Source organism: Macrosteles quadrilineatus, unplaced genomic scaffold (genome assembly GCF_028750875.1).
Source record: "Macrosteles quadrilineatus isolate MER2022 unplaced genomic scaffold, UCM_ALF_1.0 Scaffold_2__2_contigs__length_208266976, whole genome shotgun sequence".
NCBI classification, from domain to species: Eukaryota; Metazoa; Arthropoda; class Insecta; order Hemiptera; family Cicadellidae; genus Macrosteles; species Macrosteles quadrilineatus.
This window is the reverse complement of record NW_026542595.1, coordinates 1,728,979-1,744,662: the sequence shown is the minus strand read 5'-3', so window position 1 is coordinate 1,744,662 and position 15,684 is coordinate 1,728,979. Positions and strand designations below refer to the sequence as shown.

Genomic DNA, 15,684 nt, shown 5'->3' with positions numbered 1-15,684 from the left:
TATTAAAAAACAGTTATGCTTTAATGGGTTAGTACATGATGATCATGAAATATTGAACCACTAGTGATACTTAATTGTAGTGTTTTCAATGGTGATTTGAATGATTTGATGGGTTAGCCATTCCATCAAGTAGTAATTAAAATTATATTTTAAAGGATTTGTAGCACTCAAGGGGTTCAATATATTGTTTGAATTATCTTGTTTGATCTATCTATTTTTCTTAAATCCTTCTAGATGTCATCTGTTTTCCAACTAGATTTGTTATTGTTGTACTTCATTGTTAAAAATACTAGTTTTATTTTGAAAATAATTATTATCTATTGAATGGGTGTGGTTTTGATTGATGTTTGGTATTACTTATAATTCTTTATGGTTTATGTGTTGACCAACTCTAAATAAACGAAGCTATATGATGTTTTCATTGTTTTCAACGCATGTTACTTTTTAGTTTTTAGTTATTGAAAGGATTGTCTTAGGCCTACATTTATAAGGATTATTTTTCTAAAATGTTATGAGATGTAATAATTTATTTATGCCTTTCCTTTAACAACTAAAATCTACAAAACAGAACAAAGCCATGAGGGACTGTTTCACTTGTAGCAAACTCAAATCAACATCTAACTCTTTTCAATTTTTCAAAACAATCATCATAGTTGTTTAAATATTTACAATACAGTAAATTGTCTATTATATATTGGCATAGATTGTAATTGCGTTTGTCATCCTAACAGATATGGTCCCAATGATTGAACTGAGATCAAAAAAACCAAATATCTCGATTCCATTGACTCCATTAATGGCCAAGCTGAGTCTGTTGGCAATGGAGCAGAGAGTGGGGGAGATTCCCACACCTGCGGACAAGGCCGCCAACCCTGCCACACCTCTGGTACCAACACAACCATTTAGAAAGTCCCGGGCCGAGAGAGAAAGGGAGAAACGAGACCTTGAACCTGTGGAAGAAAACGTGTTGTACGTCTGTGGGTACCAAGACATGACTCTCCTGTTGCTCTTGGACTCCACCACTAGCCAGGACCCTGATCAGATCCATTCTCTGGTGAGTAAAATACAGTCAATTTGCGCCAATGCCATGTATTTACTAACCCAGGGCCGAACCTAGGGTTGCTGCCCTGATCTCCGTGGCTGTGTTTTTTGGGACGAGATTTAATGGAAAGTTAAAAAAAAAATTATATCTACTTTTTATATTCAGAAATATTTATAGTATTTTGGACGTTGTGGCACTTGGATGTCGTGGAATGCATCCTAATCGAAAATATCCCGTTAGTATTTCAATCCCGCCCAAAGCTTCGAGATAAACAAATCTCAAAGTTTTGGGTCTTGTTCATCACATGTCAGTGGAGTGGTGGGGCCTGTGAGTCCTCCAACTTCTGTCCTTGCCTTTATTACTTGAATGTGTTTATTTGCAGTGGGAGACTATTGTGAGTGCTCTGAGTGAGATTGAGACACATCTCTACCACTGTCTAGAGCATGGAGTAGCCAGTGGGGTGGTGGGGCCTGTGAGTCCTACAACTACTGTTCTTGCCTTTATTACTTGAATGTGTTTATTTGCAGTGGGAGACTAGTGTGAGTGCTCTGAGTGAGATTGAGACACATCTCTACCACTGTCTAGAGCATGGAGTAGCCAGTGGGGTGGTGGGGCCTGTGAGTCCTACAACTACTGTTCTTGCCTTTATTACTTGAATGTGTTTATTTGCAGTGGGAGACTATTGTGAGTGCTCTAAGTGAGATTGAGACACATCTCTACCACTGTCTAGAGCATGGAGTAGCCAGTGGGGTGGTGGGGCCTGTGAGTCCTACAACTACTGTTCTTGCCTTTATTACTTGAATGTGTTTATTTGCAGTGGGAGACTAGTGTGAGTGCTCTGAGTGAGATTGAGACACATCTCTACCACTGTCTAGAGCATGGAGTAGCCAGTGGGGTGGTGGGGCCTGTGAGTCCTACAACTACTGTTCTTGCCTTTATTACTTGAATGTGTTTATTTGCAGTGGGAGACTATTGTGAGTGCTGTGAGTGAGATTGAGACACATCTCTACCACTGTCTAGAGCATGGAGTAGCCAGTGGGGTGGTGGGGCCTGTGAGTCCTCCAACTACTGTTCTTGCCTTTATTACTTGAATGTGTTTATTTGTAGTGGGAGACTAGTGTGAGTGCTCTGAGTGAGATTGAGACACATCTCCACCACTGTCTAGAGCATGGAGTAGCCAGTGGGGTGGTGGGGCCTGTGAGTCCTCCAACTTCTGTTCTTGCCTTTATTACTTGAATGTGTTTATTTGCAATGGGAGATGTTATATATCCCAAAAATCTATCTTTTATTTTAATATTAATCATATGACTGGAATAATTTCACATTGTAAATTATTCAATGTTTACTTGAATGTATTACTTGAATGTGTTTATTTGCAGTGGGAGACTATTGTGAGTGCTCTGAGTGAGATAGAGACACATCTCCACCACTGTCTAGAGCATGGAGTAGCCAGTGAGGGGGGGGGGCCTGTGAGTCCCACAACTTCTGTCCTTGCCTTTATTACTTGAATGTGTTTATTTGTAATGGGAGATGTTATATATCCCAAAAATCTATCTTTTTTTTAATATTATTCATATGACTGGAATAATTTTACATTGTAAATGATTCAATGTTTATCTTTCATTATTAAGAAATAAACATGTATCAAGAGTTGTGCTCATATATTTTGTATTAATTTGTATTTAATAGGAGACTAGTGTGAGTGCTCTGACTGAGATTGAGACACATCTCTACCACTGTCTAGAGCATGGAGTAGCCAGTGGGGTGGTGGGGCCTGTGAGTCCTACAACTTCTGTCCTTGCCTTTATTACTTGAATGTGTTTATTTGCAGTGGGAGACTATTGTGAGTGCTCTGAGTGAGATAGAGACACATCTCCACCACTGTCTAGAGCATGGAGTAGCCAGTGGGTGGGGGGGGGGGCTGTGAGTCCTACAACTTCTGTCCTTGCCTTTATTACTTGAATGTGTTTATTTGCAGTGGGAGACTATTGTGAGTGCTCTGAGTGAGATAGAGACACATCTCCACCACTGTCTAGAGCATGGAGTAGCCAGTGGGTGGGGGGGGGGGCTGTGAGTCCTACAACTTCTGTCCTTGCCTTTATTACTTGAATGTGTTTATTTGCAGTGGGAGACTATTGTGAGTGCTCTGAGTGAGATAGAGACACATCTCCACCACTGTCTAGAGCATGGAGTAGCCAGTGGGTGGGGGGGGGGCTGTGAGTCCTACAACTTCTGTCCTTGCCTTTATTACTTGAATGTGTTTATTTGCAGTGGGAGACTATTGTGAGTGCTCTGAGTGAGATAGAGACACATCTCCACCACTGTCTAGAGCATGGAGTAGCCAGTGGGTGGGGGGGGGGGGCTGTGAGTCCTACAACTTCTGTCCTTGCCTTTATTACTTGAATGTGTTTATTTGCAGTGTGAGACTATTGTGAGTGCTCTGAGTGAGATAGAGACACATCTCCACCACTGTCTAGAGCATGGAGTAGCCAGTGGGTGGGGGGGGGGGCTGTGAGTCCTACAACTTCTGTCCTTGCCTTTATTACTTGAATGTGTTTATTTGCAGTGGGAGACTAGTGTGAGTGCTCTGAGTGAGATTGAGACACATCTCCACCACTGTCTAGAGCATGGAGTAGCCAGTGGGTGGGGGGGGGGGGGTCTGTGAGTCCTACAACTTCTGTCCTTGCCTTTATTACTTGAATGTGTTTATTTGCAGTGGGAGACTAGTGTGAGTGCTCTGAGTGAGATAGAGACACATCTCCACCACTGTCTAGAGCATGGAGTAGCCAGTGGGGGTGGTGGGGCCTGTGAGTCCTACAGCTACCTCACCGTGGCCCCCCAGTGGGGTACCACCCAGGTATGACCTTTTTACCTCATCTTTTGAATAAAGTAATGTTGAAAAAATCCATGTGAATTATTAAAACAAGTGCTAATAAGTTACCGACCATTAACAGGTACAATGATTTATGTATAGGATTTGTAATATACAGGCTGTCTTTGAACCGATCTTTTAATGTACCATTCCTAAGCCAAAGACAAACTAAAAATTTCCAAAAAGTTACTTGAATAGCTACAATGTTTTTCTCAGAAAACTATTTTTTATTTGTAAATGGGTTTTTGTATTGAGATGAAATTTGGTACTTAGATTAATTACGTAAAAGACCTATTCTGAGAAAAAATATTATTTTTTATTATGTTTAGTTAAAAAATGGTGGCAATTTAAAATATCTGAGATAACAGAAATAATGCTACATAGGTAAACAAAAATACTGTTGTAATGTTTTATTTAGACAATTGCCTTACAATTATTCTAATGATACCCTATTTTAAGAAAATTGGTTAATGAATTAAATAAGAGAGAAAACTTGTTTTTAAGATACTGTGTACGACCGACTGTACGTACATCAATATTTGCTCTCATTGGGTCACTAACAACTAAAACAGCTGATTTTTTAGTTAATCAGCAGTTGATGTTACCTATTATTGTAATTAGTCGCAGCGAAATGTTACCCATTATCTTAAATAGTCCTGATCAAATTCTGGCAGCGAAGACAAAAAAAGACAAAACAGAGGAAAAAATCGGGTATAAGCCAAATTTGGTACACTTGTAGGTACAGGATGTTCAAGGATCAAGAGATTTATTGCCACTGACCTTTCTTTGTACAAAGGAATAGACATAGTCAAAACACATACAAAACATTTTAAATTAACAAAAAAAATACAAAGTCTACAAAATACTTAGTTAATTAAAATATGTCATGTCTAGAGATTAGAGAATATTGATCATGTAGATACACATCAAAATTCAATATCAACTTTTGTTTTAAGAAATTCATGGATGCCATAGAAAGGATTGCTTATCAACTATTCACAAAATTTAGATTGGAATACCTTGAAGGATGCAGTTCTGGCTGAATCAGATATTTATTAAAAAAATTAATGCAGTTCATCTACTGCATACTCTGTAGTTTGTTTTATTCGTGTGATTACGGTGAAACCCCAATATACGGAGTTTGAAGGCTTTATCAATCAATTATGTATTGTAAAATAAATCTTTTCAAATGAAGCTACATTTTTCAATTATCAAAGTCAACAAAATACACGTGCATACACAAGGCCACGACAAGTTGATTGGCGACGAGTAAACCTCAAGTGAGTGACTTTTACTGCATGAACATTACCTGTAAGCAATCTAGGCCAAGACTATCAACCATTTTTTTCATCTAGCTGCATTTTCTAATATCAATTAGAAACATTTCAACTATAATCTCATCAATATAGATCCAGAACAATTCAAGCAATTTTTGGAAATGCAACAAGCCATGATAACAACATTGGTAAGTCAACTTTCAACACAACGTTCTAACGTAAAGCCACATGGTGATACTGATCAATCCAAAACAAACTTAACTCATTCTTATGTGCCCAACTTTGAAATTTTTGACCATCAAAAGGAAACTTTTTCAAATAATTATCAACGCTTTGAAAATTACATTCAAATGAAAAATATTGCATCTAACAAAGATTACTGTGCTAAATTGCTCTTGAACTCAATTGGAACAAGCAATTTAAAAATAGTTTCATCCTTATCTGCACCAAATAATCCGATAATCCGAACGAATTAACTTACGATGACCTGGTAAAAATTCTAAGAGAACATCCAGAAAACATCCAGAACCTAAAAGAAATGTACTTGTTTCACAGCACCAGTTTCAATCGATCTATCAAACTGACAATCAATCAATTTCAGAGTTTGTTAGTAACCTAAGGGATAAAGCAACCAGCTGTCAGTGGCGGTTCCAAGGGGGGGGGGCTACAGGGGCTAAAGCCCCCCCCCGTGGCCTTGGAAAAATAAAATTTAAACGTACATTTTGTCCGTAACGCAATGTCATAAAACAGACATCAATGTAGTTTTTATTAAACTTAATAAGCGATGACAGGAGTAGTATTAAGTTCCACATAGATAAACTTTTTGGACAATATAGCACAACGAATAAAACAATATTACGCTATGGAAAGTGTTGTACGCATCATCCAACCTTTACAGCAGTCAGCTGTTGACATGCTAGGGCAAATGCGGGTGCCGAGCGCGCGAGCGAGGACGGGGAAACAGCTGATTTCCTGATGTTCCATAGTTGTCAAATTGTCATTACCATTGAATATATAAACACTAGTGTTAAAGTTTATATAGTCAATGCTATTACTGAATTCGATACTATATAATTGTGACAGATATATGAAATGGAGAAAAACGTAAAGGTTAAAAAAGTGTCTACTTGCTTTCATGACATATAACAGGTGAAATGGAAGGTTTTAGGACAATTGGGCATAGTTCTAGACGTTAGAAATGGCTTTATAAAGTCACCAAATTGCTTTTAGGAGATATGGATTCGTAATCTACAATAGGCCTACGTTTCGAAATTCATGAATGCAAGTTCGTCATAGTTTGATTTTTAAAATGTCTACTTGCTCATGACAAAGACAAAAAACACAGGTGAAATGGCCGAAATGGGAGGTTTTTGGACAGTTGGACACAGATATAAACATTAAAAATGGCTTTAGAAAGTTAGTAAACAGCTGTTAGGGAAATATGACCGTAGCCTACAATATGTTTTGAGATTTATAAATGCAATCGTCATAGTTAGTTTTAAAAATTTCTACTTATTCATGACAAATAAATGGGGAAATCGGAAGTTTTCCACACAGTTCTAGACGTTAAAACTGGCTGTAGAAAGTCACCCAACTGCTTTTAAGAGAATATGGCCGTAGTCTACAGTGTGTTTTAAAATTCATTAATGCAATCGTCATAGTTTAATGAATTTTAAAATGTCTATAGACATTTAGACATTTAGACATTATTTATTTGCACATAACATTCTTTTAGATGTGATAACATATAGAACAGGTGCATTGTCAAAATTGAGCCTAGACTAGAAAAATACAAAGTACAAAGTAACAGGAAAAAATACCTAGCCAAATAATGTTAATACAGTACAGTAGTTAAGCAAATTAAAAACAAAAAATTAACTCAAGGGATGGTTATAAAATTCTTCTATTTTATAAAACGCACGTTCAAGGAGTCCATTTTTCAATGTTTCTTGAAACTTGTTTGAACTCATTATTTTATAATATACCGGTAGTTTATTATACATTTTTAAACCTGCATACAAAGGACTTTTTTCAAATAAGGTCAAACGGTGATTTGGTAATCTGAAAATTGTTTCGTTTCTTGTACTATAGTTGTGTGTGAATTTGAATGAATCCGGGAGGTTATTTTTTATATTGTGTATGTAGTTTAATAATTCAAATATGTATAGTCCTGTGAGTGTTTGGATTTTTAAATTTTGAAAATGTAATTTACAAGGACTTCTGGGGTGGGAATTAGTCATAATTCGGATGATTCTTTTCTGAAGTCTGAAAATAGTTTTTGCATCAGTTGCCTGTCCCCACAAAATCACACCATACCTCAAGATGGATTCTACATAGGCATGATAAACCATTTTAAGTACTTCAATGGTGACACATTCTCTCAAGTGGACAAAGACAGATGATTGCAGATCTAATTTTTTTCTTTATAGCATCTAGATGCACCTTCCAGTTAATATTTTCATCTAGATGAATGCCTAGGAATTTATTTGTATGGACTAAATTGGAAAAACTATTTAATTCTCTTTCATTTCTGGCTGAAAATTTTATAATTTGGGTTTTATCCACATTTAGTTAAACCAATTTTCCATTTCTTTCATAACTTCTGTGAGAGATGTAAGAAGCTCTTCTCTACTATTTTCTTTAATGATTGCAGTAGTATCGTCAGCAAACAGAATCAAATCTCTATTAATAGCTTTAGGGAGGTCATTTATGTAGATTAAAAAGAAAAGGGGACCTAAAATGGAGCCTTGAGGCACCCCAAGCTTTATACATTTCCAATGTGAGAAATGCCTAGTTCCTTCATCAGAAATTACAGTTCTTTGTTTCCGATCTGAAAGGTATGATCTAATTAGGGAAAGACAACTTCCTGAAATTCCATAGTCATGTAGTTTTTGAAGCAAAAGCGAATGATCAACACAATCAAAGGCCTTGGATAGATCACAGAAGACACCAGCTGCACTCCTTGACCCATCCAAAGCCTCCGATACTTCATTAATAAAGTGTACAAGAGCTGTATTTGTTCCAAGGTTTTTCCTGAAACCAAATTGATTTTGATAAAACAGATTATTATGTTCAAAGAAACAAACTAATTGGTTATTTATAACTTTTTCAAAGACTTTAGAAAAATTGCTTAAAACTGATATTGGACGGTAATTGTTGATATCTGACCTAGAGCCTTTTTTGAAAATTGGAGTTATTTGTGAGTATTTAAGTTTGTCTGGGAAAATTCCATTTGTTAAACACTGATTTATGATAATAGATAAGGGTTCAGAAATTAAATTTACAGCAGCTTTAATTAATTTGATCGGTACTTCATCCCAACCCACAGAAGTTTTGTTTTTTAGGGAAAGAATAATTTTTTTCACTTCACCCTTACTAATCTGCTGCAGATTACACAACGAAATTCCTTCATCTCTACAATAGTCTCGAACAGATTCATGAACTCCTTGCACAGTGGCCTTTGGTACATTAATGTTCAAAGCTGTTTCGGCAAAGAAAGTGTTAAATATTCTAGTTATATCCTGAGGTTTACATATATCTTTGTCGTTATTAATTAAAAATAATTTGCCATCAGTTTTGTTTTTTACGTGACCAAGTTCTTTATTAACAACTTGCCAAGCAGCTTTAGACTTATTTTCAGACTTTTCTATGTAGTCACCATTTGCAATTATTTTTGCCTTCTTTACTACTTTTTTAAAGATTTTTTTGTACTGTTTCACATACATTAAAAACTGTCTATCTTGATTATACTTAGCTTGCAAGTGGAGTTCTCTTTTCCTCACACTAGATATTTTGATGCCTTGTGTCACCCAATTCAAAACTGTTGGCTTACATTTACGTGTTTTTTTCAAAGTTTTTGGAGGAAAAACGTGATTGAATGCTAGTAGGAATTGGTGCAGAAAGTTGGAATAGTTTTCACTTGGGTTCAAGCTCGGATCAAAATTAAAATTGCATTTAGTTTTAAAAAAATCTATGAAGTAATTAATTTTTTCATTTGAAAATATTCTTTTACTAGAAGGTGCCGGATTATTTACAGCAATCTTACAGGTAGTTGGCTTGGGGAGATTTAAGAAAATAGCATTATGGTCTGACATACATAAATTAGTATTTAGCTTAAAGTTTACCTCATATTTCTTTTGCGTAATAATATTATCTAGACAAGTTTCTGAATTGCGATTTGGGTCTATCCTTGTGGGCTCCTCAAACTGCAGCCAGAACCCACCACACTCAACCACTTCTCTAAATCTACAAGATATAGGATTGTTTTCCAAAATGTTAATATTAAAATCACCAGTGATGAAAACAGACTTATTTTTTACTCTTTTTTGCAGAAGCAAAAACAGCTTTTCGAATCTGACCAGAAACAATTTATTCATTTTGTAGGTTGGAATTGTATAGACTGAAATAACAATTAAATTGAAATCTGGGAGTTCAACTGCTGAACCTTCAAATATAAAATCTTCATTCAAATCAGAGAAATCCTTTAAAGGTATAAATTTACATTGTTTATTAATTAAAATACATGAACCTCCTCTTACACCATTTTCTCTTACATAAAAATCTGCCAAACAAAAATTATTGATTGTGTTAGCCAGATTAATAGAGTCATTGTCAAGCCAATGTTCAACAAGTGATATTACTTTAATTTTTAAAGCAGACTGAGTTAAAAACAAATTGAGTTCTGATATTTTTGACGAGCTTAAATTTTGAATATTATAAAACATTATAAGATCTGAATTACATCCTGGATGAATAAGTTGTGGATTTTTATTATCTTCAGTTGAATTTATGTCAAAATTATTAATATCAAAATTATTAATATCTGTTACTGTAAAATTTTGGAGACTGGCAGACTTATGGTCTTTGTCAGTACAGCTTAGTTTAAATCTAAATTTACTGAAGAAAATAAATCACTATTTTGAATGCAAGACACTTTACTCTGCTTTTCCACTGCACACACTGGTGTTGACTTCAGTGCCTCACTGTAGCTGGGTTGAACAGTTACCACCGCAGGGCTGACAGGTCTAGAAGGATTCTCTTCCAGGTGTACTATGGGACCAACAGATTGTGAAGAAGTCAAGGCAGCAGGTTGAGGTCTGACAAGATTATCCTGTTTTGTCGAGCTAGAGAACTGGGAGCCCTCTTCGGTTTGCTTTGATGGATCCTCAGAGTAGTTGTTCTCAGCAGAAGGCAGGACAGAGGTAGGTTGATAGGAATTAAGAAGGTTCTGCAACTGCTTCAGAAATTCTGCATACGACAGCCCATTCCACAGTTTTCTTCTGGCAGTAGGTTGATCATATGCTACTACGACTACGGTTGCATTGGTCTCATTCTGCAATTTAGTAATGTTTCTCGTGAAATGCTCCAACTTTATTTGGTCACGGACAACACCCATGGGGGAACAAATCAATTTTTTAAGTTTCTTTCTTTTGAAGTCTTGAACAAGTTGATCAAATGCCTCGTCATACTCTTCATTCGATGGTTTCCCATTGAACAAGTCTTTTGTGACAAGGCTATAAATTGTCGCACCATTTTGTTTAGTCTGGCATGTCAATCTGGAGCATACAAATTCAGATTGTTTTGGTCTTCCAAATTGTTTTCGGAATACGACCGCGACACCCGCGCTCATGTTCCTTTCATGCTGAAGGTCACTTGAAATTGTATGGGCAAAAGCCACAGACGGGTCATTTTTGTGACTATCAATAACTTTGTTCATGTCAGCAGCAATCACATTCACTGAGTTCAATGTGATGGATTGATTTTGCCTAACAGTTGACTTCACTTGAAATATTTCTTTAATCATTAGGGCTATCTTCTTTTTCCCGTGCCTGTTGAAATGCAATCCATGTCTAGTATATGATTCCCTTGTTAGTCTATTTATAGCTAGGAAGGAAACATGGTCATATTTTTTTGCAATTTCCTCCATATCCCAATTGAGGTAGCTTATTTTGTTATTTAAGGCTGGATTATGGTGTCTGTACGGTAAGCCTGAAATGATAACATTGGTGTGTTTGGTTTGATCAAGCAGACTTTCTATTTCATTGCTTAGACATCTTTCAGCTTGAGCAATATCATCATTCGACCCTCCTAACCAGACTAATGTATCTTCCTTAGAAAAGTTTTTTGTTAAGGCCTTTACATCCTTTATGACGTTTGCCGTCATCGCATTAGGTTTAAAGATGCTGCTTATCCTAAATTTATTTTCGGGCCATAAGTCCATAAGATTTTGCACAAGGTACCTAGCATGACTATCCCCAAGAATCAATATTTCCTTTGCTTTTCTTTGGTGCTTGTGATGGATGCGTTTACTAGGGTTATTTAGTGAATTTGTCACAGCTTTTTTTGAACTAACTGTCTCACTTTCATTGCCTTGCTCCATCTTTTGGGATTCAAGATTCTTGTTTTTGCTTTGCTCTACAAATTGGAGTTCAGCTTTGTTCTGATTTGTCGACTCCGCTTTGCTCAGTTTTGCTCCTGGTGATCTTTCAGCTATGCTATTCTTACTCTCCACCACCTCTTGGATTTTAGTTTTACTCTTCTCTGCTTCTTGAGTTTCTCCAGTTTTGCCATTTTTGTTCTTCTCTGCCTCTTGAGTTTTATTAGCATTCAATTTGTCTGAACAGAGGGTGTCATCATTTTGGGAAAGGATGTCAAATCTGTTACAAAGATCTATTGAGCTGTCAAAGTTACTGTCATTAAGCAGAATGTTTCTTCCCTTAACAACAACAAATTCCTCGCACAGTTCTCTATTTTCCCTTTTCAAAAAGATATTTTCATTCCGTAAATCTCGAGTTGTGGAAATTAAAATCTCATTATCACTTGTTAGGGATTTTAGGATCGCCTCATAGTTTATTAAATTCTCTTCAGATTTACTTTCCAGTTTTTTTATTGTATTTTCCAGTTTATTGTACCCCCCTGCTTTATTGTGGGGTGCTTCACACCCCCCAAGCCCCCCCGGTAGCCCACCCCTTGACAAGGTCCTAGAACCGCCACTGCCAGCTGTGAATTTATCTCAACCTGCGAATGTAAATCTGTTATGTATCAAGAAATAAGTACATATGTTTTATTTATAACATCTGTCAGATGACTGATTATATTAGCAAATTTCCCATATAGGGAATAAGCTATTACCGTAGTACTTATGGTAAGACCTGGACGCGGGACCGATTTTTTTTTCATTTTGATGTCCCTAGATGCCAAAAACACCATCCGTTCAAATTCATATATATATATATATGTATATATATATATACTAGCTGACCCGGCGAACTTCGTATCGCCTAAGTTATAGGTTTCCCCTAAGACAGACCGATGGAAAGAAAGTACCGTTACGTTTAATTTTCAAGATGATCTCGTTTGCATCGCTCAATCACGTCCTGGTTGAAGTTCGTTCGCTACGCTCACTCACCTTTGGGTTGGAGCTCGTTCGCTACGCTCACTCACCTTTAGGTTGGAGCTCGTTCGCTGCGCTCACTTGCCTTCAGGTTAGCTCGTTCGCTACGCTCACTCGCCTCCAGGTTCAAGTTCGTTCGCTACGCTCACTCGCCTCCAGGTTCAAGTTCGTTCGCTACGCTCACTCACCTTTTGGTTGCAAATTAGCTGTTGTCATAAATGTAAAAGAAATAATAGTGCTGCACCCTGTTGGTAATCCTTGTAACTTTAATGCTATTGAACATCATAGAACAGAACCAACTTGTTTAATTGAAACAGCTGTTAAGATTCATTAATTCCATTTCTCATAAGGTTAACATGGGAAACTCCAGAGCCACTGGGGCGGAGCCCTTTTAAGAATTTCGAAACGGGAAATAGTTTACGTCCGATTCGCATACCTACAGAATTTACACACCAAATTTCATAACGATCGGTGAAGTCGTTCCGGAGGAGTTTGCAGACAAACACTGTGACGCGAGAATTTTATATATTAGATATATATATATATATTCTTGGGGAGATCTTGATAGAGTTTATGATGAATGAAACATGAAACAGAGCAAATTTTCGTTTAATACAAACGTTTTCAAGCAAAGAGAAATGAAAAATGTAAAGATGAACAAAACAAATTAATATGAACTGTTTACAAATAGTTGAATTTTGAGAACATATGATTGAGTACAGATCAAAGAAAATAATAATAAAATCAGCCTAAAAGGAAATTGAAATTCAGCTGAGTTGAATCACTTTTTTTCTATCTTAAATTTAAACCAGAGGGGAACCTTGTTTTTAGTACCAACTGGTGAGCCAATTCAGAATTTCTTAAAACCAGTTGGTTGCATTTAGGGTTTTGATGTGGGTTTACTTTGTGAAGGGCTTTAAGGGTATAGCAGCCTTCAAAATTTTGGTTGTGGTGATTATAGATTGGTTTTCTTTTGTCTTCATGTACCACATCAAAACGATGGCCTGTCATTCGAACTCTTAAAGAGTTTGAAGTCTGGCCAATATAATCTTTTGTACAATGTTTACACGATAGTTGATAAATCACTAATATATATATATATGTCCGTTAGCGCGATAACTCGAGCAAAAATGATCCGATTTTGATGAAATTTGGTACAAACGTGTAAACCTACGTTTATTCGAACGAGTTCGCGATCCAGCATAACCGGACCACAGGAACAGGGGTTTATGTTTTATGGGGTAAAAATGTGTTTTCCCCATTTTTTACCCTAAAAACAAAAAATTTTGCAATTTCTTTCTAAACCGTTTTGTAGAGCTTAAAAAAAGAAATAATTTAGTATATTGAAGCGCTGTTGTATGCCTAACGGTCACGGAGAAAATTCAAAAATAGTTTAATTTAAAATTCCCATGTTATTCTTATGGAGATAATGAAAATTGTTGTAGTTTACTTGTTTATGGATATATATTGATAAAATTTGGCAAATTTATTTATTTCATCCCATACTATTCACGTATGGTCAAAAAACACTTTTTACCTTCCCCGTAGCAGCAAACCTAAGCACTCGTTAAATCTAATGTTATTTAAATAGGGAATAAATATGTCTTATTTATGGAAATATTTGAGTAAAAATGTAATCCGACAAGTTGAAATTCGCTTAGTCTGCAGGTTTGCTGCGGCGGGGGTATTTTGTTTACTTTTTAGTTTAGTCTGATTTGTGAGTTTAATAAATTTGGTTTTGTTAATTATGTGTCAATATACTAAACTGGCGACGAGGATAATTGGATAATGATGGATCTCAATAAGCCTGATTGTTTTGACCCCCATACAAATCCTGCAAGTGTCGCACAGCGTTGGGGTACGTGGATTAAGCAATTTGAGAGGTGTGCTTTAGCTGCAGACATTACCAATGGTTTAAGGAAAACAGCACTACTACTTAATCTAGCTGGTGAGGATGTGGCTTACATTTTTGACAGCTTACCACAACCTAATGAATTAACATACAAAAATGTGATCAAATTATTAACTGACTGTTTCGCTCCTACCAAAAATGTCCTTTTTGAATTATTTAATTTTAGGAAGTGTCGTCAAGCAGAAGCAGAATCGTTTAACTCTTTCTATTCTCGGCTAAGAACATTAGCTGTGAACTGTGAATTCAAAGACTTGGATAGGGAATTAATTATGCAAATTTTGATTGGATGTAGGAGTGATGAGTTAAGAAATAAAATCTTGAAAGAACCTACTATTAAACTTCAGGATGTTGTTATTGCAGCTAAGTCAAGTGAATTATTTCAAGCTCAAAGTAAGGAACTTTCTTTTAGTAGCTCAAGTTTTGTTAATGCACATAAAATTGGCCATTCAAACAAGAAATTTGCATTTAACAACAATCCAGCTCACTCTGATACACCTAATGTTTGTCTTGGTTGTGGACTAAGACATTTTAGAAGGGATTGTGCCCATCTTCAAACTATTTGTAATATTTGCAAGAAAATCGGGCATCTAGCACGAGTTTGTAAAGGAGGGAGACCACGCCCCAAAGAATATTTCAACCAAAAACACGGATCAAAGGGACAACGGGCTCATGAAGTTTTGTCAGAGGAAACCAATTGTGAACAAGAAGAAACGTTTCCACCTCAATCAAGTAACGAAACAACTCAGTACGTCCAGGAAGTTAATTGCTCTAAAGTTCCAGAACTGTGTACAACTGCCAACATTAATTATCACAAAGTTCTAATGGAAGTTGATACTGGTGCAGGTGTTTCTATCATAGGAGGGGAACTATGGAATAAAATTTCTCATAAAAACTGTAAACTGCAACCTTCTCCCTGGAAACTCAAGGATTACAATGGTAAACCTGTAAGTGTTTTAGGTCAGACTAATGTTTATGTGAAATCAGGCCCGTTTTTGACCCTGCTAGCGCCCTAGGCACAACTAATAGTAGCTCCCCTTTGCAATATATATAACAGGGGGTCCACCAACCAGGAAATCCAGGAATTATGAGTGAGTTTTTTTTAACCGGGAATGATACATGAATTTTGTATTCCTACCAGGAATTTTCAATTTACTGCGATCGCACATGACAACAGTGACATTTCCATGA

The 15,684-nt window shown here is 36.4% G+C and overlaps 1 protein-coding gene across 2 annotated transcripts in view; it reads left to right on the top strand.

Annotated features, from left to right (window-relative positions):
* LOC128987130 (uncharacterized) overlaps positions 1-15,684 on the top strand; it is a 139,399-nt gene that overhangs the window by 78,638 nt on the left and 45,077 nt on the right. For both annotated transcript variants that reach the window (XM_054407849.1, XM_054407848.1), the window contains 2 exons: positions 732-1,054; positions 3,759-3,899. In XM_054407849.1, the coding sequence (XP_054263824.1) occupies positions 732-1,054; positions 3,759-3,899 (464 nt within the window). The remainder of the gene's footprint in view (positions 1-731; positions 1,055-3,758; positions 3,900-15,684) is intronic.